General features: G+C 37.2%; 1 protein-coding gene across 2 annotated transcripts in view; it reads right to left on the bottom strand.

The window, feature by feature from the left end:
* Window positions 1-24,812, bottom strand: part of LOC131051195 (uncharacterized) — a 162,907-nt gene that overhangs the window by 17,544 nt on the left and 120,551 nt on the right. Inside the window, exon 5 of one of the 2 annotated variants that reach the window (XM_057985593.2) lies at window positions 19,941-20,063. The exons of the other annotated variant lie outside the window; for it this stretch is intronic. Coding sequence (XP_057841576.1) covers window positions 19,941-20,063 — 123 coding nt within the window. The remainder of the gene's footprint in view (window positions 1-19,940; window positions 20,064-24,812) is intronic. 2 annotated transcript variants of the gene reach the window in all.

Raw genomic sequence — 24,812 nt, 5'->3', positions numbered from 1 at the left:
CAGAAAGTAATCGCCTTGGTAGACATAGGAGCCTCACATGATTTCATTAGCAAACATTTAGCGGCAAAGAGAAGGTTAAATACTCAAGAGTTTGGAGGGTTTGAGCTGATCATGGGCAACAGAGTCATAGATAGGTGCACTAAAATTATACCTCAATTGGAAGTCACCTTGGGGGGACATACAATTAAGAGGAACTTCTTTGTGGTGAATTTAGAGAATGACATCATCTTAGGGATGCCATGGATAAACTCATTGGGCCGGTTCACCATGGACAGTCCAAATCGGGAGATATGCTTCCAATATGAAGGGAGAGAAATAACCTTAAAAGGAATCCCCAATGGCTCTCCAAAGATAGTATCATGTAATAAAATGGAAAAAATCCTTAGGCATGATCAAGGAGAGTGGGTCGCCCAATGTATGGTCTTGGATAAATCTCCGACCGAAGATCAAGCCGTTCATAGAGATATACAACCCATCCTTAAAAGACACAAAAAAGTCTTCGAAGACATTCCCCTGGGCTTACCCCCAAAAAGGGGATTTGAAAACTCCATTGAGTTAGAAGGAGCAAAACCCGTCATTACAACTCCTTACTGCCACCCCCACAAATTCAAAGAGGAGATTGAAAAAACCATAAAAGAGTTATTAGAAATGGGACATATCCAACCAAGGAGCAGCCCCTTTGCTTCATCAATGGTATTGGTCAAGAAGAAAGACGGGACGATGAGAATGTGCATAGATTATAGGGCTCTGAATAAAAAGACTAAAAAATAGATACCCTATTCCGAGAATTGACGAATTAATGGATGAACTACACGGAGCAAGATATTTCTCTAAAATCGATCTAAGGTCAGGATACCGTCAGATTAGAATGAGGGAAGAGGATATCCCCAAAACAACATTCAGATGTCATTATGGGCATTTCGAGTTTTTGGTCCTACCATTTGGTCTCACTAACGCCCTGGTCACCTTCCAGTCATGCATGAATCATACGTTCAGGCAACAATTGAGGAAATTTCTACTAATATTCTTTGATGATATACTCATTTACAACAAGACATGGGAAGAACATCTCCAACACATTGAGGAGGTATTAAATATTCTTGAGTCTGAATCATTATATGCCAAAGTCTCCAAGTGCGAATTTGGGATGAAAGAAATCATCTACCTAGGACACAAAATAGTGAGGCCGGAGTGAATGTTGATGAAGAAAAGATCAGGGCCATCAAGGAATGGCCCACCCCTAGTTACTTAACACAATTAAGGGGATTTGTGGGGCTATGCAGCTACTATAGACGTTTTGTAAAAGGGTTCTCCAAGAGTGCAGCACCCCTTACTGATCTAACTAAGAAAGGGGCTTTCACATGGAATGACAGAGCCCAACAGGGTTTTGAACAACTTAAAATAACCATGAGCTCATGTCCAGTATTGGCCATTCCCGACTTCTCTATACCTTTTGAACTACAATGTGATGCATCTGGGGAGGGAATTGGGTCAGTCCTCATGCAAAAGAAACACCCCCTAGCCTTTGAGAGCCGTAAACTTACCGAAGCAGAATGACACTACTCTATTTATGACAAAGAAATGCTAGCCATAATGCACACCTTGGCCAAATTTTGCCAATACCTTGTCTGTGGGAAGTTTAGTGTGAAAACCGATCATAATAGCCTACGCTTCTTCTTGAGCCAAAAGGATCTTAATGATAGGCAACAAAAATGGGTGAGCAAAATACAAGCCTACGACTTTGATATAGAATATGTAAAAGGGGTGAATAACGGGGTAGTAGATGCATTATCCCGAAGAGTCCACCTCAATATCCTTACCAGCATCTCAAAGGACTGGAAGGAAGAAATCCTAAATGAATATGACCAAGATCCACAAGCAAAGGAAATTTTGAAGGGAAACCCTCCCAATGAAGATTTTAAAGTTAGGGGAGATCTCATCTTATACAAGGGAAGGGTATACTTGACCCCTCAAACCAAATTCAAAAGCAAAATCCTAAAAGAATTCCATGATAACCCCTTGGCAGGACATCGAGGATACTACAAAACTTGTAAACACATTAGGGAAAAGTATGCATGGAAAGACCAAAAAAGAGATGTCCAAAAATATGTACAAGAGTGCCTAACCTGTCAACGCAATAAAACCGAACTCATCCACCCAGCTGGGTTGCTTCAACCATTACCTATTCCCAATCAAAAGTGGGAGAGCATTTCTATGGATTTCATAACAGGGTTGCCAAGGGCACAAGGAAAGGATAGCATTTTTGTGGTGGTAGACACACTCACGAAGTATGCTCATTTCCTTGCAGTCTCCACAGAATACAAAGCCTACCAAATAGCCGATCTATTCTTCAGGGAAATTTTCAGACTCAACGGACTCCCTCAGAATATTGTCAGTGATAGAGATAGCAAGTTTATTAGCCAATTCTGGCAAGAACTCTTCAGAATGGCACGAGCAGTCTTGACCCCTAGTACCAGTTACCATCCTCAAACTGATGGGCAAACTGAAATAGTGAACAAATGGATAGAGGGCTACCTAAGGAATTATGTTACAAGGCAACAGACTGCTTGGGTTAAGTGGCTACACCTAGGAGAACATTGTTACAACACGACACACCACATTTCAATAGGGACGAGTCCCTCTCAAGCCTTGTATAGCTATGAGGCCACAACTTTTGGGGAATTAATAACCCAAGAAAGCAAAGTACCAAGGGCACAAGATTTTGTTCAACAGAGTAGGGACATCATGAAAACATTGAAAGAGAATTTACAACAAGCCCAAAATCAACAGAAGATCTATGCAGATAGGAAGCATACGGAAAGGACGTCTAAGGCCGGAGATCTGGTGTTTTTAAGGTTACAACCATATAAACAATCTTCCATCAAGAAGAATGGGGCTGAAAAATTGAAACCCTGGTTCTATGGACCCTACAAGGTAATTCGAAGGATTGGGGAAGTAGCTTATGAAGTAGAACTCCCCAAAGACAGTAAAATACATAATGTGTTCCATGTCTCCTGACTTAAGAAGCTTCTCGGACAACACTTGGCTCCATGCAGTGAACTACCTCCCCTAGATGATGAAGGGAAACTCACCTTGTACCTTGAGATCATTCTAGATACGCGGAAGATCATTCTAGATACGTGGAAAAGGGAGCTTAGGAACCAAACCATTACCGAATACCTGATAAAATGGAGGAATCTCCCAAATGAGGATGCTACTTGGGAAAAAGAAGAAGATCTAAAAATGCTTGAGGACAAGCAAAGTTGAGATGGAGGGACTGTGATAACCCTCTATTGTATCACATGATGTAAATCTTACCTCGGTATCATAGAAATCTACTTTTTATTTTTGCATTCGTAAACCCTACTAGGATTATTACCCGCAATAAATGTATGAAGTTATTAATAATAATTAAATAAATTTATGCAAAGGGTGAAAGAATACACCAATAATGATAATAGCATATATTAATGAGTTCAGTAGAAATATATAAAATGAAGAAATCAATTATTAAAATAATGTTAATATATTAAATGAGGAAATAAATTATTAAATAATGTTAATATATTTAATATATTAAATGATGAAGAAATGAATTATTAAATAATTAAATAATGTTAATTATTAAAGAGTATTGATATATTATATAAGTTCATTTTAAAAAAAGAGTTAACGCCACGGTTATTACCCCCCTGCGCGAAGTGGTGGGATGGGAGTCGCAGCCCTGGGTTGCGACCACCGTCACACCCCTTCCCATGGAAGGGACACAACCCCTCCCCTCCACGGGTATAAAATAAGACATCCTGCAGACCAAAGTGGGAGGCACGGGAATAAAAGGAAACGGGAGGAAGAGATGCTGCAGACTACTAAAAAGGTAAGCGGTTAGTTTACATGCCACAGGAATATATATGTGTGTGGACGTGTGTGCCACACACACACATATGTTTATATTGGATCTGTCATATGTGATATTTTACCAATCTCTTTGACAGAGTTTTATCATAATAGTGTCTCATGTATATATACAAATATATGTACGTATGTGTATCCACACACACACACACATATATATATATGTATGTATGTAGGATCAATAATAGTAATTAAGAAATATGTAGAGGCAGGCATAAATTATAAATTAAAAATGATAATGACATATAAACTGTTGTATGAATAACAATAATTTGGCTATGTGATGGAGGCTATTGGGAGAAAATCCCCTTAGCCTAATTCGGGATTATGATAATCCCTGGTAGGTAGTATATACTGAGTACTCATATGCATATATGTTAAAGGCTTGGGTGTCGGAAGCTCACCCAAGAAGAGATGGATCTTGTTGGTCCTCTCTAGTAGACTTGGATGATAAGATGTATCATCCAAGGCAGGAATTGATCATATGTGATGATATTCCTTGGTAGGCTTGGATGTAAGATGCTACATCCAAGACGGGAATCGAATTATCCATCGATTTCCCTGGTAAGGCTTGGAACCATAATGGATTCCAAGAAGGCGGGCATTACAACCGCCTAAGGACATATCCTAATACTTCATTCATATCCTTTTTATTACCTAAGAATTGAGATTAGTTTTAATTAAGTAATTGAAGTTTAAATGCAGATTAGATTAGTAATATATATTTTGTTGCATTCTAACAGTCTATTTTGCAGGAAAGTAATCTCTAACCAGTAGGGACATTACATTACAACGAGTGTTATACCCGTGTGCAATGGTGTTATAAGACAGTTGTTTAGATTGCACAAATCTGGCATACAGATCAGACGCTTCTCCTTTGAAAGGCTTTCCATTAATGGACTTAACCTTCTTGGGGGAAGGACTAGCCGCCATCACATGAATGAAAGGTCTCTTACACCTTTGAGGGGCTGCGGGGATGACAATGACATTCATGGATGCTTTCTCTTCGCATGAGGATGTTGAGGAAGGCGACTCATCCTTTGCACTCCTTTTTGGAGGAGGTGCATCAAGGAAGTCGTCTAAGACTTCATCCAACATATCGAAGTCATCTTTCGAGAATGCCTTATCAAAGGCATTAAACTCTGAAAGGAAGAAATCTGACATTTAGATCATTCACGTCAGGTTCACCAAAATGTAATGGTTGGAATTTGCCACCTCAAGGATGATGGATCCATAAGGGAAAATTATCCATCCAATTACCTCTTCGAATAGGCGCAATGCTGAGCCAGGGGATAAAAAGAATGCTCTGGGTCTGTTAGAGAACCGAGATGAACCTCTGGCGAACTCTTAGAGGTTTTGTAACAGAGACAATAGTGCGGACCCAAGACCGCAGTGTGGAACACGGACTGCAACGCGACGCGCTAGTGTCCTAGGTAAAAAAAACACAGAGTTAGGCAAAGGTATCTGGTTCTTGCAAACAGAACACAGAACAACAGAAATAACTAAACTACCAACTATTTAACAAACTAACTAATTACAAATAAATGAATACAAAATGCACAAGATACGAATAAGATGAACTGTATACTGCTTAAACAAAAATATAAAACAAAAAGGACAGAGCAAATGAAGAACCTAAGAGACGCTCAAATCTGGGACGCCAACGCACGGTGCTGTCGTCTATGAGTCCTGCAAACACTAAATCTCAAAATCCAAGGATTGGATTAAACCTGTACCTACGCACACTGGAAAGGGGGAAAATTTTGGGGCTGTATAGGGGCCTGCCTTAGTCAGACCCCCGTTTAGGTCTTTCCACCACCACGGACAGCCAGATTGGTACAGATTAGAAAAATAAATAACTTGGAATAAATTGGTAGATTGATAAATAGATGCAAGAAGAAATCTAATTCCTATTGCATGCAAATGAATATTGTAATATTGGTAAATACACTTATTAATGCAAAGGACTCATTGCATGAGAGTGAAATAAAGAGAGTAAGTTTGGAAATCAAACCCTCCTTGATACTTGGCACTACGAGTGTGATGGAGCTCACTTGGTAGATGAATTAGTAAGAAGCTACCACGACGTCGAGAAGCTTGATGTTGGTATTGATAGCTTGCCTTTGATGTTGATGTTGCTTGAGAGAGCTTGAGAGAGATGGAGAGAGCACAAAGATCAAGATAGATAAGAACCCAAAGTGGGAACCCTTTCAAATGAGTTGAAGAGGGTTTTTAATTCGAAGCAGCCATTATGTCATGACGCAGGCCAAGGGACACGCATCAGCGTGCATTCTGAGTCACCGACACTTTTGAATTCTAATCGTTTTCTAGGACATTAGCGCAGCACGTGGACGTCCTCGCGTCGTGCTGTCGTCCGTCGGGAATAGGCGCCAAAGGGTTGGCATGGATAAGCAATGATCCTTGGAATGAAGGCCTTACGATGACAAAATGTTACAATTTCGATCACAAGGTTGTCATAAATGCCTTAGGCATCATGCACAAGTGTCATACATGCACCAGGTACAATTTAGGACACCACATATATGAGGGCATGGATAGGGCCAAGGAGGCCATTAGTTCCAATTATACAAGAGTCAAGGAGAAGTATCGCCCCATTTGGGAAATCATTAATAGGCAATGGTACCTCTATCCAACATTCCAATTGTGCCCTGATTTCAAGGTGGATGAGGAGGTTTTGAATGGGCTCGAATAAGTCATAGAGTGGATGACACCAAATTCTGGTGTTGGAGCACATATAGTGCACAAGATTGAGATATATAGACTTGCACAAGGAGATCTATTGTCCTATGATATATGCAAGGCAACTCGGTTGTCATTGAAGCCAAGTAAAAAACTATTAATGGCATAATTTAAGTTCAAAAATAAAAACTTCTCTTTTTTATATTATTATTAAATACTGAAACTTAAAGTTGGATAATGAGATTGATTTTTTTTTTCTCATCTCAAATACATGGTGTGAAAGATCTAGTGCTAAGGTACCAAATCTTCAAAGGATTACAATTCTAATATCGAGCCAACCATGTAGTGCTTCGGGTTGTGAGCACATTTCGAATATGTTTGAGCACATACACTCCAAGAATGCAATAGATTGTCCATGCAGAGGTTGAATGATCCAGTCTATGTTCATTACAACCTTCGTCTTCACCATAGACAAATCACGCTAGAGGATGTTGATCCACAATCTAATTAGATCATTGAGGTTGAGGATCGTATCTTTTGTGATGAGGACGTCAATCAGGTTGACCAGGTGGATAGAGAAGTTGAGACAGTAGCCATGGTAGAGAAGGATAGAGCATGAGCAAACACTTTGGATGTTGGTGTGGGTGGAATTGATACAAAGGCAGATATCATGGCTACAACATAATCTAGGACATGTTGACGTGGCTAAAATCATATCGCTACAACTCTATCCGGCCAACGCAGAATAGAATGTTCTCGCTGAGTATCCTATCCTCTCTTGTGCAAGGAATCCCTAATGCTGTTTTTTATTGATCAAAGGGGATGACCTCAAGGTTCCAACTGTCAGTTCATGATTGCAGGATAACTCAACGGTTGATGTGTTTTGTTGGGAGCACAAGGGGCCTTACGTTTGTAACAAGATGGTCTGCATCTAAAATGATGTTGTGTTTCTCAAGCTAGGGAATAAAAGCAAAGGAGAAGGATTTAGGAGACCTAAATTAACAAGACTGGTGTGTGAGTAGATAGATTCAAAATAACCAAACCCTGCTCGGCTAGAATAACTCACAACCTCACAAGAACGGTGCAATCTTCAAGGGAGACTTAGAAGATTTTCAGATTGCAGGTGCATGCCTAAGCACCCAATTCTGGCGCAGCTCAGACGAACACATACAATTGATCTAAGCACGATTTTAAATGCTCAGACTAACCATACATAGGGATACACAATCAGCATATCCCAATGGTATGAACCCGAATCCATCAAATACTTGCACACCAGAATGAATCTATCTAAAACTGCTAAAGGAAACCATGCAAACAGAATAAAACCAAGATGATAAACACCATATCAATGTCCATCTATTGATTTCAACTGCTATTACAACAATATTTGCAGCAATTCTACTCTATTCCTAACTACTAAAATCTACAAAAACTTTAACTTGCTCTAACTCCAAAAACCTAACCCTTTACAATGAGAGGCATCCTGCCTTTTATAGATTTTACAAATTGAACTAGAGGCCAAGATTGACTGCATCTAACAGTCCTGATTTGCCTTCTAGAAGCCTAGCAGCTTTAACCCATGCCCATTTAATCTTCAATTATCCTCCCAACCACTTCCTCAACTACACACAACTATTTGACATCAATTTGGTCAATTTGGTAGTTGGAGATAACTAACCTGTGTCCCCTCACTTTGAATCCATTAGACAGGGCCCACAGGCAGTCTTTTACAATAAAACAGTAAATTTTTTAAACTGATTTTTTGGAATTTCTTCCAACTGTGCATTTCTGAGAATGCATTGACTTGTAGCATTCTGGGTGTTCTTTCATCTTCGTTCTTGCTGGGACTTCAACTTGCGGTTCAGGTGGTGGTGCATTTCCCCGTGCCTCGCCGCTTCGGCCTTGCGCTTTGCAGCGCACTCTTCCATTGGCAGTGCCTAGGACTATCGTTTTGATCCTACGCAGCATTCTCGCCTTCGTCTTTAATCGCGATCAAGTTCTTGATTTGCGTTTAGGTTTTCACCACCTTAGCCTCTCCCCATAGTCGTCGATTGAAGAGAACGTTAAATAAATAAATAAGAGAACTTTTTATCTTCGGCGATTGAAGGTTGATTGTGTGAATTTGCTTGATTTTGACTCAAGCTTATTGGGTATTTGGCGCGACTTTGTATCTATTGATCAAATTCGGCTCTTGAGGTTGTTTTGTGCGACTTGGTGTCTTTTAGCCGGTTTTGTGGGCTTTCGAACTTTGTGTTTCGGCATTTTAGGCCGATTCTGGGAGCCTTAGTTGTTTTTCGGCCTTACGAAGGTCAAGGGTTCTATCGGTGATTGAAGGAAAAATGAGCGAACCTACCCTTGAATGGCCAAAAAATACTTTCACCTCCCTTTGAAAACTCGGCACTTTGAAATTAAATGCATGATTTTGTCAAAACGCAGGGGTTTTGGGCGATTTGTAGACTCGCGAGTTCTTCACATTTTGCCTTAGAAGCCCGAATTTCAAACATAGTTGGCCCTTTGAATTCGCTTTGACCCTTCCTTGGCCTCTTCTCGGATTGACAAGGTCTAAACTATCTTTGGGTTTTGACTCTAAATGCTAAGCACTGGGAGTGCAATCAATTTCAACGGGCATACTTTTGGATTCCTCCCCTATACAAGCAGACAAAATGATCGTCCCCTGTCGAGACAAGGGTGTGTGCAGAACGCACAACAGGACCTATCTTAGATGCCCATGCAGGAGGGCTACAAGCTCCTTTAAGACATAGACTTCTAGCTTTTGTTTTGATATTTGTTTGAAACTTTTGATACCATGGATTTCATCTTCCATGATTTTCGTGTACATTTCACAAGTTACCAAATTCTCCTATCCAAGCCTGGAATCGGAGCCAGGTTCGAATCTGGTTATGATTTGAGCCTAGTCCTCCTTGGATTCATCCCAGGTTCCACCCAGGCAGCTAGGTCCTTTGTGGGTGGTCTTAATTTGCAAGATTCATAAAGGACCCAGCCGCTTGGGTAGAACCCGAGGTGAACACAGGGAGGACTTGGGTGGACCTAGGTTCGTGGGTTCCCAAAATGGGGCCCACGGGTCATAAAGTGCCAATTTTCAATAAAAAACAATTTTTAAATATGTTTTTCAATAAACCCTAATTTCGCACCTATGATGCATTTCATTCATCTAAACAATCGATAGTAGTTCAATTGATACTTGCCCAAGTCTCTATAGACGAGGCAGCTATGGAACTTGAGAGAGACATAGCTAGTGGGAGTGGCATTCCAATCTATAGTGGTTCAATTGATGCTGAATTTGAACCAATTGATGACCTTGGGCTTGGGTTGGATGCTTCAGATGAAGATGAATATGGAGATTAAATCCCATAGATGGCTTGCAATTTGATTTTCATTGTGTCATGACATTTTGAAACTTGAATATTATCATTTTTGCAAATTATGAATATGAATTACATTTACGATATATGAATATTTATTGGCAATTATGGATTTATCATTTATGTATGGGAAAGTTACATAGAATATTTGTATGGATTGTATCATTGTAATAATCAATAATGGTAGTGATAATTTATATAATTATATTCTATAATTTTGATGTTTGAACATATATAATATATGTACACACACACACACACACACACACACACACACACACATATATATGTGTACGTGGTGATGGCAAAAATCGTACTTCTACTTTTTTTGGTCAACACAAAATAGAATGCTAAGTATCCTATCCTCTCTTGAATAAGGAAATCCCTAGTGCTGTTTTAAATGACCAAAGGGGACAACCTCAAGGTTCCAACTATCAGGTCTTGATGGCTTAGGATAACTCATCGGTTTGATGTGTTTTGTTGGTAAACACGAGGGGACTTACAAATGCAACAAGCTGATCCGCATCTAACAATGCCTTGGTCTTCAAACTGGGGAAATAAACAACAAAAGAGATAAGGGTTAGGAGACCTAAGGGCAGTGATGGTAATAGTTGGTGCTACAGGCAGACAAATTTCAAATAACTAATTCTTGTTTTGCCAGAGACACCCTCACAACTCAGTAAGAACAGTGCAAGCTCCTAGGAAATGAGATCACCCGTGAAGGCCCTTTTAACCCGTTCAAACCGCCAATAGGAAGGTAGAGAACGGTGTTAGGGGGGTCGAAATTCCAAGAAGGGACCAAGTTTTCCACAGAGCAGAACGAAAGATAGTTGCAAGGCTGAACGCAAAAATAGAACCAATGAAGGACGTGCCGCGGAAACAAGACCAAAGTGATGTTGTTTCAAGTCTACAGGAGGCATCAACGGAGCTCAGAATGCCACCCAGAAGTAAGTTGAACTTGTGGGGCCCATTAATGCAATTTAAATTAAGGGGACACAAGTCAGTTATTTCTCAGCTACCTAATTGGCCAAAATTGATGTAAAACAGTTGTAGGTAGCTGAGAAAGTGGTTGAATGTGGTAGTTGGGAGTTATGAAAGTTACTAGGCATGGCCTAAAGCTACCAGGCTTCTAGAAGGCAAATCACAGCCACTGCATGGTTTAAATCTTGGAAAGAAGTTTGTAATGGCAGTTAGAACAAATAAATGGAACATTGAAGCATGGTGTTTTGTTGTTTTGTCCTAATTTGTTTGCATGATTTCTCTTCATTTGATTGACTAGTTAGAGTTCAATGGTTTTAACGGTGAAATGTGAGGGTATTTGATGAGATTTCGGGTTCATACCATTGGGGGCTTATTGATTGTAAGTCACCATGTATGGTTAGTTTGAACCCTTTTATTGTGCTTAGTTCAACTGTAGGTGTTTTGTCTCAAGCTGCGCCAGAATTGGGTGCCTGGATGAATGTCCATAGTCTAAAGATCTTTAATTTCCTAGGAGCTTGCACTATTCTTGCTGAGTTGTGAGGGTGTCTTTGGCAAAACAAGAATTAGTTATTTGAAATCCGTCTACTTGTAGTACCAACTGTTACCATCATTGTCCTTAAGTCTGCTAACCCTTATCTCTTTTGTTGTTTATTTCCCCAATTTGAAGACTAAGGCATTGTTAGATACAGGCCAGCTGGTTGCATTCATAAGACGCCTTGTGTTTACCAACAAAACACATCAAACCGCTGAATTACCCAAAGCCGTCAAGACCTAACAGTTGGAACCTTGAGGTTGTCCCCTTTGATCATTTAAAACAGCACTAGGGATTTCCTTATTCAAGAGAGGATAGGATACTTAGCATTCTATTCTATGTTGACTGGAAAGAGTAGAAGTATGATTTTTGCTATCAACAATACCGACGTACCTGTACCTGTACCCAAGGAAATTTTTTTTGCTAATTCCACGATTCCATACCCAATTCCGTATCCGTACCCATACCCGAAACAGTAACAATTATATATCTAAATGTGTTATTTCCTTCAACTAAAATTGCATTTATACTTATGTGATTGATGTATACTAGTGTACATGAGCAAAATAGCTTCTATTTGATGAGGTTATTGCGTCTTTAAGGTTTATTTATTAGAAGATGAATGAAACAAGTTTTAAATCCATAAAAATCTTTGAATTTCTTAGGTTTTTCAATTTTCCGAGTTTGCACCAAGTCTAGGCACCAAATCTAAGTCCGAGTTTGAGTCTTGTAACTATGATACATATTGAAATTAAAAAAACCACATCAAAGAGAGAGCATAGTAATAAATTTTGTTGCATTCTATTGCTATAGTACCCCTACCCTAATCAATTTCTAATCTCGGTTTGACCTGAGTTAGTTTATCATATTATAGTGTTAAAGTCAGATGTTTTGATTTTAGTGCATACTTGTTAATGTGGTTTTCGCACCAGTTTGTATGCAAGTTTATTAGTTTTCCTATTTCGTGTTATTATCTCGGGCTAATGCTTTCATTAAATTTATATATGTATGCATGTATGACTCTTGGTTGCAGGAGATTTCAGGTACAGTACCGCATGGGTGCGAGGTTCGTCTCCACCTAGAATTGCAGGTTTGAGTGTACCTTTTTAATCCTTAGAGTTGGATTAGGTGGTCGTAAGATCCTCGTTTGACCATAGTCGTGCTCAAGTGAGCGTCGTCAGTCGTCGTCAGTATTCTCTTTGGTTGGGTATGCGGGTCGTCTGTCTGTTTGGCTTCTTGGGTTGTGTGTTTTGTGTGTATGGTTAAATTGAATAATTAGTCCTTAGTATTTAATTTGATTAAATATGTGTTTGTGCATTAAAGATTAAGGGACTATATTAAACAGGGTTTCTTTATGCGATTATCGTTAATTTGAATTGCTTGATTTAAATTAGGAGCAAGTTCAATTAAATGGTTTATTTTAATGTTAAATTTAATATGTTTACGCTGTTGGAAAAGAAAGATTTAAATTTAATTGAAATAGAATTAATTTAATCTTGTTGACTTTTTGAAATAGAAAGGTTAATTTCAGTTATTTGAGAAAATCAATTTTAAATTGAAAAAAAAAAACAAGTTTAATTATTGATATAGTTTAAAAGAATGGTTTTTGTGAATTATTTTAAATAAAATATTTTAATTCCAAAAATGAATTTTTGGTCAACTTCTCCCATTTAACCTAGGTTTGAAAATTATTATGGGAGATTGATTTTTTTGGAAAAATATTTTTTGAAAATTTTTTTGGATGGAAAATTTGGGGGTTTTGGAAGAAGAAGGATTTCTTGAGCTGCAGGTTGGGGCTCTCCATCAGATCTTCTCCAGGAATGCTTGTTGAGGTAGGAATTTGTTTACCAATTTGGTTAATTGTTTTATAAAAAAAAAAAAAAATTGGGCTTGAATGTTCTTCATGTAAATTCTCCATTGATTGCTCAAGATTAAGTATTATAGTGAAATTAGTCAGAGTTTGGCTTATTGCTTGAATTTTTGCATGAGATATGAGCTCCTTTTTGTTTAAAATTGTTTATTTTGGAAGGTTTTTCAACAAATTCTTCTATTTTTGAAAACCTTATATATTCTGGAAATTTTTATTTTAAGTCTCAAAATGAGACTGTTTTAAACAAAAATGGGGGTTTGTTGTTTTTAGAAAAGAAAGATATAAAACAAATATTCAATCAAAAATTGATTTTATTGTTAAATCGAAATTTATTGTCGTTTAAAAAAAAAAGATAAACAAAAAAAGAAAATATTTTTCATTGGGGTTGGAGGGCGGGGAGCGGAGGCTCTACTCGTGCCTCCTCCCTACTGCGCAGGTCTGTGACCGGCGCTGGCCGCAGCTCGCTGCGACCCCCGCGGTGGCGCCGCCCGCGGCTAGGGCACGACTGCCCAACCCCTGCGTAAGGGAGGTGGGCCCGACCGCCCTTGCCGCCCCCCCTCCTTTATTTTATATTTTTTTCTTTAAAAAAAAATAAACGTGGTTTTTTTTATATATTTTTTTTAAATAATCAAAAAAATATATATATAATAATTTAATATTATAATAAATGTATTTTTTAATTAAGTTTTTTAATTATGACTGATTGTTCATTAAGTAATAAATTATTATTAATTTGTTATTAATTATTTGTATAATGGAAAATATACATTAATTAATATTCAAATTCTATTATATTATTAATGAATATTTTTCTAATTAAATACTTGATTTGTTAATATTGGTTTTTAATTATTAATTTATTATATTTTATTAATCGCGGATTAATAAAGATATATATTAATTAATAGTTGATTTTGGTATTTTTCTTCATGTGCGCAAGGAAATAATCTGTTAATTGGGAATGGATTATCTATATTTGGTTCCTTTAAATATATATTTCCTTGATCTGTATAGTGTAACTTGGTTCTGGAAAAGACGAATTTGGAGGAATTATTTTTGAACCAGTATGACAATGATGTTTTAATTGAAGATTAAATATCATATTTAGTTGGTTAATGGTTATTTAATTATATTCATGTGAAATTGGTTTAAGAACTCATAATGGTGTATTTATGTATGTTCGATGCTTATGAACCTTAGGGAGTTAGAAAACCAAGAACAACCTGTACCTAGATGAGGTGGATAACTACAATCTAACTTAGATCATTTAGAAAACTTGATCGACATTTAATGTTTAAATCAATTCGGAAAAGATTGTATCTGCTGGTTATTGCCTATGCGAGTTTAATTTCTGTATTCGCTTTTGCTTAAGTAATGGCAAGCCTTGCTTTGTTTGATTGGACCTTGTCGTATGGTTGATTTGGGTACCTGTTTCTGTCCTTGGTCTTGAGTTGACTGTTATTTTGTTGTGGTGTTGTATTGGTCATATCCTTTATGTGGGTGTCGAATGATGATTTGTGGTTGACCATAATTGGTCAGGTCTCTAGTTAGAGTACCGTTAGTAAATGTACCTCTATTGAGTCGTGTTTTGACCAAATGGTTGTTCCCTCCTTTTTTAACACCGTTTGCTTGACCATGTGTGTTCCTTGGTTTCTGAGGTCACTTGAGTATAGTCTAGTGTCGTATGGGAAAGTGGCTTTCAATTGGGGGCCATGCCCAAAGTGGCTGCTGGGTAACCCATCGAAAGTGAGTCTAATAAGTGATAACCTAACAGTAGATTAGAATGTTAATCTCTAAGTAAGATAATTGTGCCTCACACATGGGACGAGTGCTAACACAAACTCAAAATGCTGTGAGAAGGCCTGAAATGGCAAACCATCATCCTTGTCTTCACGAAAGGATGTGTGGGTCCACATGAGGCGATGGGCCGGAGGTTCGGATTAGGTTGCCAGGGTAACCCAGTGTATGGGGCCAGAACCTATGAAGACCTGCCATGGTAACCATACCAGGTTGTATGATGACACTTGTCCCTACGTTCGCTAGTGTGTTGTTGTATTGTCTGGATAGGAGCACTTTTGTGGAGTCGTTCTGTTGCTCATGCCCTTGTGAGAGCCTGATTTCATGCCAGACCTTGGGTTGCGATGACTCAGTTTTGTGGATGCTCTAGTGGACCTTTGTATTTGCTTCGATTATGTTCAGCTGGATCCTTTCCTTTTCAGGGATCGTTTATGTATTTATTGACCGATGTGGTCATTTGTATATTGGTTATGTTTCGCCTTGTTGGCAGGATTGTAAATAATGAGAACCTCATGTATTCTTAACTTTATTAATTATCAGAGGGGTCTTGCAGTTGAGCAGACCCGGAGATGTAGCCCTTTAGGGGTGAACTCCGAGATCATCTTGGTGTTATGTGATGCTTTTGTTCTTATGTTTCATGTTTGGTTTTAGCATGTATGGATGGCATCTTGATAGAATGTATAAATGGATTAGACGAGATTAATTTTAAATGCATGTATGCAGTCCTCTCTTGAATGCAGTAAATTGAAACATGAAAGAATGTAGCTTAAGATAATGGAATATATTCAGTTATTGTTAAGGAAATTAAGTATGGATGGAAATATCTCATTAGTTTATGATAAAATTCAAGTGTGTTGTTAAATTAAATGCATGACTTAAATTCTAAATGAAAGTTTGAATGAAGGGTATAGACAAATCTTAATGGATGAACCTTATATTGTGATTTATATTTTCATCTTCTGAAAGAAATTATCCTTGTTTAAGAATTATCTCGTTATAAGATAATCAACTTATTGGATTTATTAGTGTGAGTTAAGTTAAATGTGTAATTAAGTAATCACGTTGGGAAACTCTTTAGGTGTTAGTTGATGTCTTCCGCCATGTAATCTGAATCTTTGATATCTTGTTGTATCTTAATGTTGTGTAACTTAAAAAAAAAAAATTATTGCACTCTATTCTTGTGTTTTAGCTTTATCCCTTCGGGGTTTCCTGGCGGGGCATTACAATTGCTATCAAGACAATTGAGACAAACACACAAGTAAAACCTAAATTATACATTGATCGTCAGTTAGCTTCTTAGTGAATGCAATTTTATGAGATCACCTAGTAGAGCCCTTGTTTGCCATTGATGATAAAATATTCCTCAACTATAAATCTTTGGTTACACAAGGATAATATGAAATGGTTTATTGTGAGTTGTCTACCATACTTACTGACATATATGAGTGTAGGCTTTTTTTTCAAGGCCTTATCTGTCAAACTGAACAATAGTGTATCTTATATGCACAGTATTACAGTAATCAAACCCACACATACAACAACAACCAGTAAGAAGAATCACACAAGTATATGATTGCATGGTGCAACTTGACTTTGAAAAGTGTGAAATATTTCTAGATAATTAATCCTCAAAATTTATCATCAGGCGCAGCATAGAGTTTAAACACCTTGAAGTTCCCTTGTCTTAGATAAATCTTTAACATCCTTTTAATAAATATTCAAACGTTGACTGCAAATAAAAAGCCTTTTGTTGGCTTGTGGAACTAAGGAGACCAAAAGAGCCTCCCTAAGGTCTTAGGACAGCTAGGTCTTGGCTATGCTTGAATAGCATAGTGGCAGATGAGATGCTGTTTCAAACAAGGGGCCTGCCAGTATTCAGATTGTTTAGTGTTTCTGCAGGTGGCTGCATATGAAATGGATTTCCTTCATGAAAGATAACTACACATACTCAAAGAGAGCCTCAGATCTTGACAGTGAATGCAATATGCCCTCTTGGCAAGATGCAGCAATGAGGCACAATAGAACTATCCTAAAACATAAACTAATCCTATCCTGTCCTAATCTAACCCAAGAGAAAGAAAGAGAAAAAGATAAGGGAAAAGAGAAAAAAGGGAAGAAACTGGGGAAAAAGAAAGGAAAGAAGCAAGAAAGAACCCGAAAAAGAATTTGCTGATCCAATAAAACCATTGACTTAACATGATTTACTTGTAAACATAGAGAAACCACTCGTATCATTGTCAGCCCAAGCTCAACATGTGAGTATGAATGATCTAAGAGTTTACGAAAATGTAACAAACAGAGTTTGCAAATGTGTGTGTGTGTGTGTGAGAGAGAGAGAGAGAGAGAGAGAGGGAGAGAGAGAGAGAGAGAGAGAGAGAGGAGTTAACCATTAAATTGCTTGTGCAATTTGAATCTAGAATATTCATTAACAGACATACATTAACCTCATGAAATAATTTTTTATAGAGCAAGGAATCAATTAAGTTGTAATAGTTAATCTCAGATAAACCAGACAAATAGATTCTCCAGCAAATTGCTCATGTAGGAGAAGTCACTTCTTTGAGTCTATCCGCCTAGTTCTAATATAGCTTGTTCCCACCTCAAGAATCATATAGCCCCATATATATAGACATCTTGACTCAAAAGGCTGTGTTCCCAAATGCAACTAGTAGGTGCTAGGGATTAATGCAAGGGTCAATCAGGCATTAGTTCAGTTCAACCACTAGTACCACAGTCATCATATTTTAATGTGCATAGGTTTGCTTCATGTGCATCTCAACTTTGTCAAGGGATTTATCATTGATAGAATTCCCAAAGAACATTGAGCCCTGAGCTCTAAATGACGATCTCATCATACATTATTGATAGGTGCATATTTATCGTTCAACAAACCCAAAAGTAGTTGGCCATCCACACTCAAAATATTTCACCATTTTAGTGAGACATCCATTGGATCATATTTATCTTATAGTTATTTCTCACCATGTCATGTTCCTTTTTCATAACTAAAAGAATTAATAATATGTTAAGTTGGGCTCAATTACTTTATTTTCGAAAGGGCTACTTAAATATTATTATAGGTCCTATGCAATGTTGAAATAAATGTTTTTAACGCTTTATTTAAAATGTAATTCAAAAGGGGCCTTTGGATGCAATTTAAAAGTATTTTTAAATACTTAAAGGGAAGATTAAATTAAAAATAAAATAAAATAGAGGGCCCAAAGTAGACGCTATGAAAGAGAGGTCAAAGCTCATAACAAAGCACTAGATTTTTGTCATTTCAATTATTTCTTTCAATTTGGAGTTCAAAGTGTTCAAGGATGAAGACCCTTGGTGTTGGAGATCTGGAGGATGAGAATCTGCTTGGCTTTCCATAGTTGTAGTTAAGGATGAAAACCCTCATCTCCATTTGTGGTGATTCTATTCAAGGATCACATTTAAGCTTATTGATTGCTATTGTTCAATTCATATTTGCAAGCAAATTGTTGGAGATATTGAAGATTTAGGGCTTGTGTGAAGAATTATAAATTGTAATTGGGGGGTGTGGGGGGGTGCACTCACCCCACCCCCCTTTCTATAGTTATTGGGTCGCCCTATCCACAATAGGGCATATAGAATGGAGATCTGCCTACTGATCTCTATTTGATTTGCATGCCAGCCTATAGTTCCCTCCCACTTAATTAATCAGCCTGCTAATGAAAGCAAATATGTAATACCTGTTGCAGGAGGTAGATTAATTGTTGTTGTTGTTGGGTGGTACAAGGAGGACCCGTTGAGGTTCTATTCTACAGTTGACCTTTGTACTAGAATTCCCCCCCTGAATTAACTCTCTCTCTCTCTCTCTCTCTCTCTCTATATATATATATATATATATATATATATTGCTGACATTTCGAACATTAGTATATTTTATTATATTGTAATTGAATCATATGATCTTGATTTGCTCTTCACAATGTCTGTATTTTCTATGTGATTATTTGTATGTTGCAAAGTGGCACCGTACTAGCCTAAAAGAGAGCCACCTTCTTGATAGTTATTGTGGAGCTGTCACAGCTCCTCCTCATGATAGTTGGTTGACCTAGCCTATTATTCCACAGCGACCATACATAATTACTTCTTGCATTCATAGAATTCAAGGACCATAGCACCTAAAACTCCATACAATAATGCCATAATGGAGATGTTTCAGCTAATTGTGGAAATTTTTCAAGGCTTTGATGATATCAGGAGTCCTTTTACTAAGAGGGTAACTATTTTAGAGATTGTTGTAAACATCAGATCATGTGTTATTACGTTAGATTTTGATTGTGAAGATTTTATTCTTAAAATGTTTCAACATTTATTTTCTTCTATCTATGCAAATCATGCAGAAAATGTTGTAACTTCTATGCAAACAATTATGAATTTGATGATAAATGAAAGTGGTGATATTTCCTAGCAATTATCATCTATGTTATTGGCTGGTTTGAGGCAAGAGAAAAATCTTTCTCCAGCTGCACAGGTGCTGGCTAAAAATGTTGTTAAACAATATGAAGAGAAATTGAGGCTTTATTTGACAGTAGAGAATGAAGAAGAAGAGAGGTCAACTTCAAAAAAATTCAAAATTCTAACGAACTTGAAATTAGGAAAGAAGAAGATTTAGAAGAAATTGTGTTTTGTGTGTGTGTGTGTGTGGTTTCAAATAAAATTTTTTATTGAGTGTAGACCTAAAATGAACAGGCACAAAATATATACAAATAGAAATAAACCTCTTACTTACCTCCCTGCAATACACACAACTTTTAACTGCGATGCATAACTGGAAACTGGGCAATATTTTTCCACATAATCTAAGAGTCCCCTTGTCTGATCAATAACTCCCGATACTCCTTTTGGAGGTGGCCTGTAAATAATTATATTTTAAGTTTTAACATCTCAATTCATTTACAGTAAATTAACTTTATGTACAAGTATCAGAAAACAGATCTTCAACAAATGGCACTCAATAGTATAAAAGGTACATCAAAGAATGGAGCATCCAAAGCATCTCCCAAGCTATAATTTAAATAGCAAAAGTTAAAAAATATCAAAGATAAAAGAAACTTGCAAAACGAAGCTAAAATTTGAATTTGTGGATGACAAACACAAGTACTGAGTAAACTCGTCTTATTGTGACCTAGAGCTCACCGGATCCTGCTGTTCAAGGTAGATCTGATCTCTGGTCAAGCTAAAATTCCAAGAAATGGTTTTTGTTAAGTTACCTTCAATATTATGCTAAATTATATTCCCATTGCTATATACTTCTCTTGATGAAGAAATAAGTTTGAGAATTGATATGTAAGCAGTAAATTACAGTAAAATAAATTACAGATAATTTCTTTATAATAAATTGTAAGTTTGATAATATTTTTTTTATATTGCAGATCGTTGACAAATATTTTGCTTATACAAGCATCAACATGAGACCTGTTAATGCCCAAAAGTGCACCCGAAAACTTGTTAATTTTAGCACTTTCAGATTAGATGATACTCAGAAAATCAGAATTTGTTTCCAACTAGGTTAATTAGATTTTCAGATTTAAGCATGATAAGAAATGAATGCAAAAGAGACAAGACAAAGTTACCCTGGGAAAACCTCCTAGGAGGAAAAACCCAGCCAGAAAAGATGCTCAGATCTAATTATGGTTTTAGATTCAATTGACAATTACACACTTATTTGGAGTATAGAAGTTGCAGTCACAAGGAAGATGGTATGGAAGACTACACAGCTAGTTTGTTGACAGTGATCATGTTTTACAGTCCTTTTAACTTGTCTTGCTGTGTATGCACCTTTCAACTAGTTGCAGTCCTTTGCTTGAGCCTTCAATGGAGATTCATGGAATTCGTAATCACCAATTAGATCTGCTGTTCATTTGGTTCGCTGTGATCACTAAATGGATCTGCTGTTCATTCATGTCGCTGTGATCACTAATTGGATCTGCTGTTCATTCATGTAGTTCGCTGTGATCGCTAATTGGATCTACTGTTTATTCATGTAGTTTGCTGTGATCACTAATTGGATCTGTTGTTCATTCATGTAGTTCGCTGTGATCACTACTTAAATCTGCACATATATGTAGTTTGTTGTGACCTATTGCTTGTAAAGGAGTTTGTTGCACAAGGAGGATATATTTCGCATTTGCTTGCTAACTACATGATAATAATGTGAGATGTATATGACTTATTTATAGGAGAGCAACCACTCCTAATCAAGTCGGCTTATGATGAATTAATAACCTTTAATTTATTTGTATCACTTTAACCGAAGCCCTTTATTAGATAGGGTCGGCCCTATTCATGTAAGCATGTAGCGTGGTATTAAGGAATGCGAGATGTATAGGGCCCAGCCCTAAGAGTGGCGTGTGGGATGAGAAGGGCCCAGCCCTAAGAGTAGCATGTGAGAGAAAAAGGGCCCAGCCCTTGGCAGATTCCAATGTTGCCTTAAGGCAACTGGAATCCGCATTCTACCTAGTTACAATCAACACTCCCTCTTAACTAGGGAGAAAGATAATCTTACAACCTAGTCACAAGATTAGGGCCCAGCCCTAAGTAATACATACAATGTTTAAATTGTAATTTGAACTTAGCTGACAACTTCAAATATCCCTGAGAGAGGATCACAACAAGTAGCCACAATAGAGCCCATAGTATCCATCTTGTGTTGTCTGTGGAGAGTGGATGCACACTTGCAAGTCATGAATACATACACAATTATTCATGCACATCATGGAGTCTTTCCATGCCATCAATCGCATATATCCATCATACATTGTCTTTACCCTAGTCTTCTCCCAAAGAAGAATGTAACATCACAATCTTCCATCTTGCACCCAAGCATAGAGTGGAGATACATAATCATTGCTCTTCATAAGCATGGAATGAAAATATAGTCCTCCATCTTGCACACAAGCAAAGAATGGAATAAACATAATCGAAATATTTTAGTCTTCCATCTTGCACACAAGCATAGAATGGAACTACATAACATAATCTTCCAACTCGCACACAAGCATAGACTGGATCCACCTTACATTGCCCGCAGAGGGTGGAGAGGATCTTTTCTACCATCTTACATTGCCCGCAGAGGATGGTTAACAATTACACTTCTCCCTGAGAAGATTACAATACCATCTTACATTGCCTGCAAAGCATGGTTGCCAATTACACTTCTCCCTGAGAAGATTACAATACCATCTTACATTGCTCGCTGAGGATGGTTTAACAGTTACAATACCATCTTACATTGCCCGCAGAGGATGGTTTAGTATTTAAAATACCATCTTACATTGCCCGCAGAGGGTGGTTGATACAACACAATGTATCACAGAGGTTGAGACTCCCTCTCAACCAAGGCGGTGTTCTCCATAGCTCCAAATCTATCTCAAGCTTCAAGAGACTTGGTGAGAACATCTGCAACACAGGATTGTCCTGCCATAAAACACTGAATTGTCAGGTATCACTATACAATTCTGATAATAAATCAAAACAGCATAACAAGAATTTTGAGAAACCACACTGCTTCTCTTGATGCAACACTTGCAACAATGTATTTAGCTACAGTAATACTTAATGCAACTGAGGACTGTCCCTGTAGGTCCAAGAGATAGTAGCGGGTGAATGCTTGAAGTGTTTTCCTTGTCTGTAACACTTCTTGACCAATCTGAACCTAAGCAGCTTCAGCCCATAATCAATTGTGTCTTGCAAAACATCAAAATATGCTTGCTTGCAACAATATGCTTAGCTGAAGCACTTGCCAATCAACCTGCTTCTATTCAGATGAATCTACAAGATCATAGTTAGTTGCAGACATACTCAACTTTTTCCAGTTAGTTTCCATATAAGTTTATAATCCATAATTCTAACACAACAATAGAAAACTTGACTTAGAATAATTTCATTAGATCCTTGCCACACTTCTAACCTAGAAGTAATGCATTTTAGGTTTCGATCTTCTATCTCAATTCTGAGCTAATTCTTTCTTATATTAAATCATGAGACTATCTTTATGTCAGAGTTTGATCATCAGAATTAACATTTCAAGTACTTTAAGGAACAGGTTAGAATCTTTACAAAAAAAACCTAAGCTTATCAAATACTCTTTCATACCAAATGTTTTATTGAAAGTCATAGGGATCCCTCTTAATCCTCAATATCAGACTGATAGCCAAGCATCATAGATCATAATTATTCATAAACAAGGATGAGAAATGCCAACTTCACCTTTTATGAATTGGACCCATGGTTCAATTATGATCAGAACATATCCTCGAACTTCTTCTGATTGAGTGAGAAGATCCTTATGCCTTACTTCAAAGCTTCATCTGAAGTCACATCAATCCAAGCTTATGGATTTCTGATGTCAATAAGGCCTTGCTCCTCGACATACATCACCTACTATATGAGGTTATATAAAAATGACCTTAGGTGAGGATCACAACATTCATGATAAGTTAGATGCGTTCTTTTAATAGTATAACCAATGATCCATAGAATGCCGAGACAATACTTATATGACACAAATTAAAAGAGCCAGCCTGTAACCTTGAAAACTTGTACATCACCATACTTCACACTTCATGATAGTAAGTACTCAACTGAAAAGTCAGTTTTATGTAACTATTATAGAATCATTCAATTGATAGTCAAAAACTCAATCAGATCATAGGTGAGGAAGTACTGATAGAATGTTTACAAGAAGTATACTTACCAATGAAGATACTAACCAAGCAATGATAGTGAGAGCCTATACTTCCATGAGACAATAGCAATTAGTAAGCTACAATATATAATAAAATAATTCTGATAAAGGATTTCAGATCAACCTCTAGATATCCAACATCAAATACAAGCATTTGAACAATAAATTCCTAATTCACTTATTTATGACATTAATGAATACTTCATTTACTCAATTAGCAGCGATACTTATGTAACTAGCTTATTTTCCCTTACGCACATAGATAAGGGCACACACAAATTAAATGAAGTTCAAAACAGAGAGGAAATATTCAAGTTCGCAATGTTTTTACAAATATATGAAGTTCAACTTTTCTTCTTTGTTTTGATCTCACTCATTGGAACAATTAAGCACTAGACATTTAATGTGGGCATACTTCCATATTTAATTTTAGTATTTAATTGATCAGATCACAGACAGGCACGTACACAAAATTTCCCCTACTAGGTTTAGGTCTGTTTTAACCATAATTTAATCTATTTCAAAATACTTATGACTTCAATTAATTTATCAATTATTGACAAGTAGATTGTTCATTTACCATACTAGAGAACTAATTATATCATACTAGATAATTAATTTTATCATCCATAATTCTTAATGCAAGTGTCAACCTACGTTACTACTTCAGTTCTAAGGAAGAAGGGGATGGCTATGTTGCCAAAGCGCTCAGAGACCAAGATTCAATAGGCTCCCTCAAGGTTTACAGTTCCAAGCCCTTACCCTCTCTTGGGATCATACCATTGATTGGATTTAGACTGCCCCTCTTTGGAAACAACTCCATTCTCAACTTTCTTAAATACTAACAGTAGTAACAAGTATTAGGCTATAAGCATACTAGCTTGTCATGTATTATGAATATATATGAAATTAAGT

Source organism: Cryptomeria japonica, chromosome 2 (assembly GCF_030272615.1).
Source record: "Cryptomeria japonica chromosome 2, Sugi_1.0, whole genome shotgun sequence".
In the NCBI taxonomy this organism is placed as follows: Eukaryota; Viridiplantae; Streptophyta; class Pinopsida; order Cupressales; family Cupressaceae; genus Cryptomeria; species Cryptomeria japonica.
Note: the sequence above shows the minus strand (reverse complement) of the source record. Positions and strands in the feature narration are given on the sequence as shown.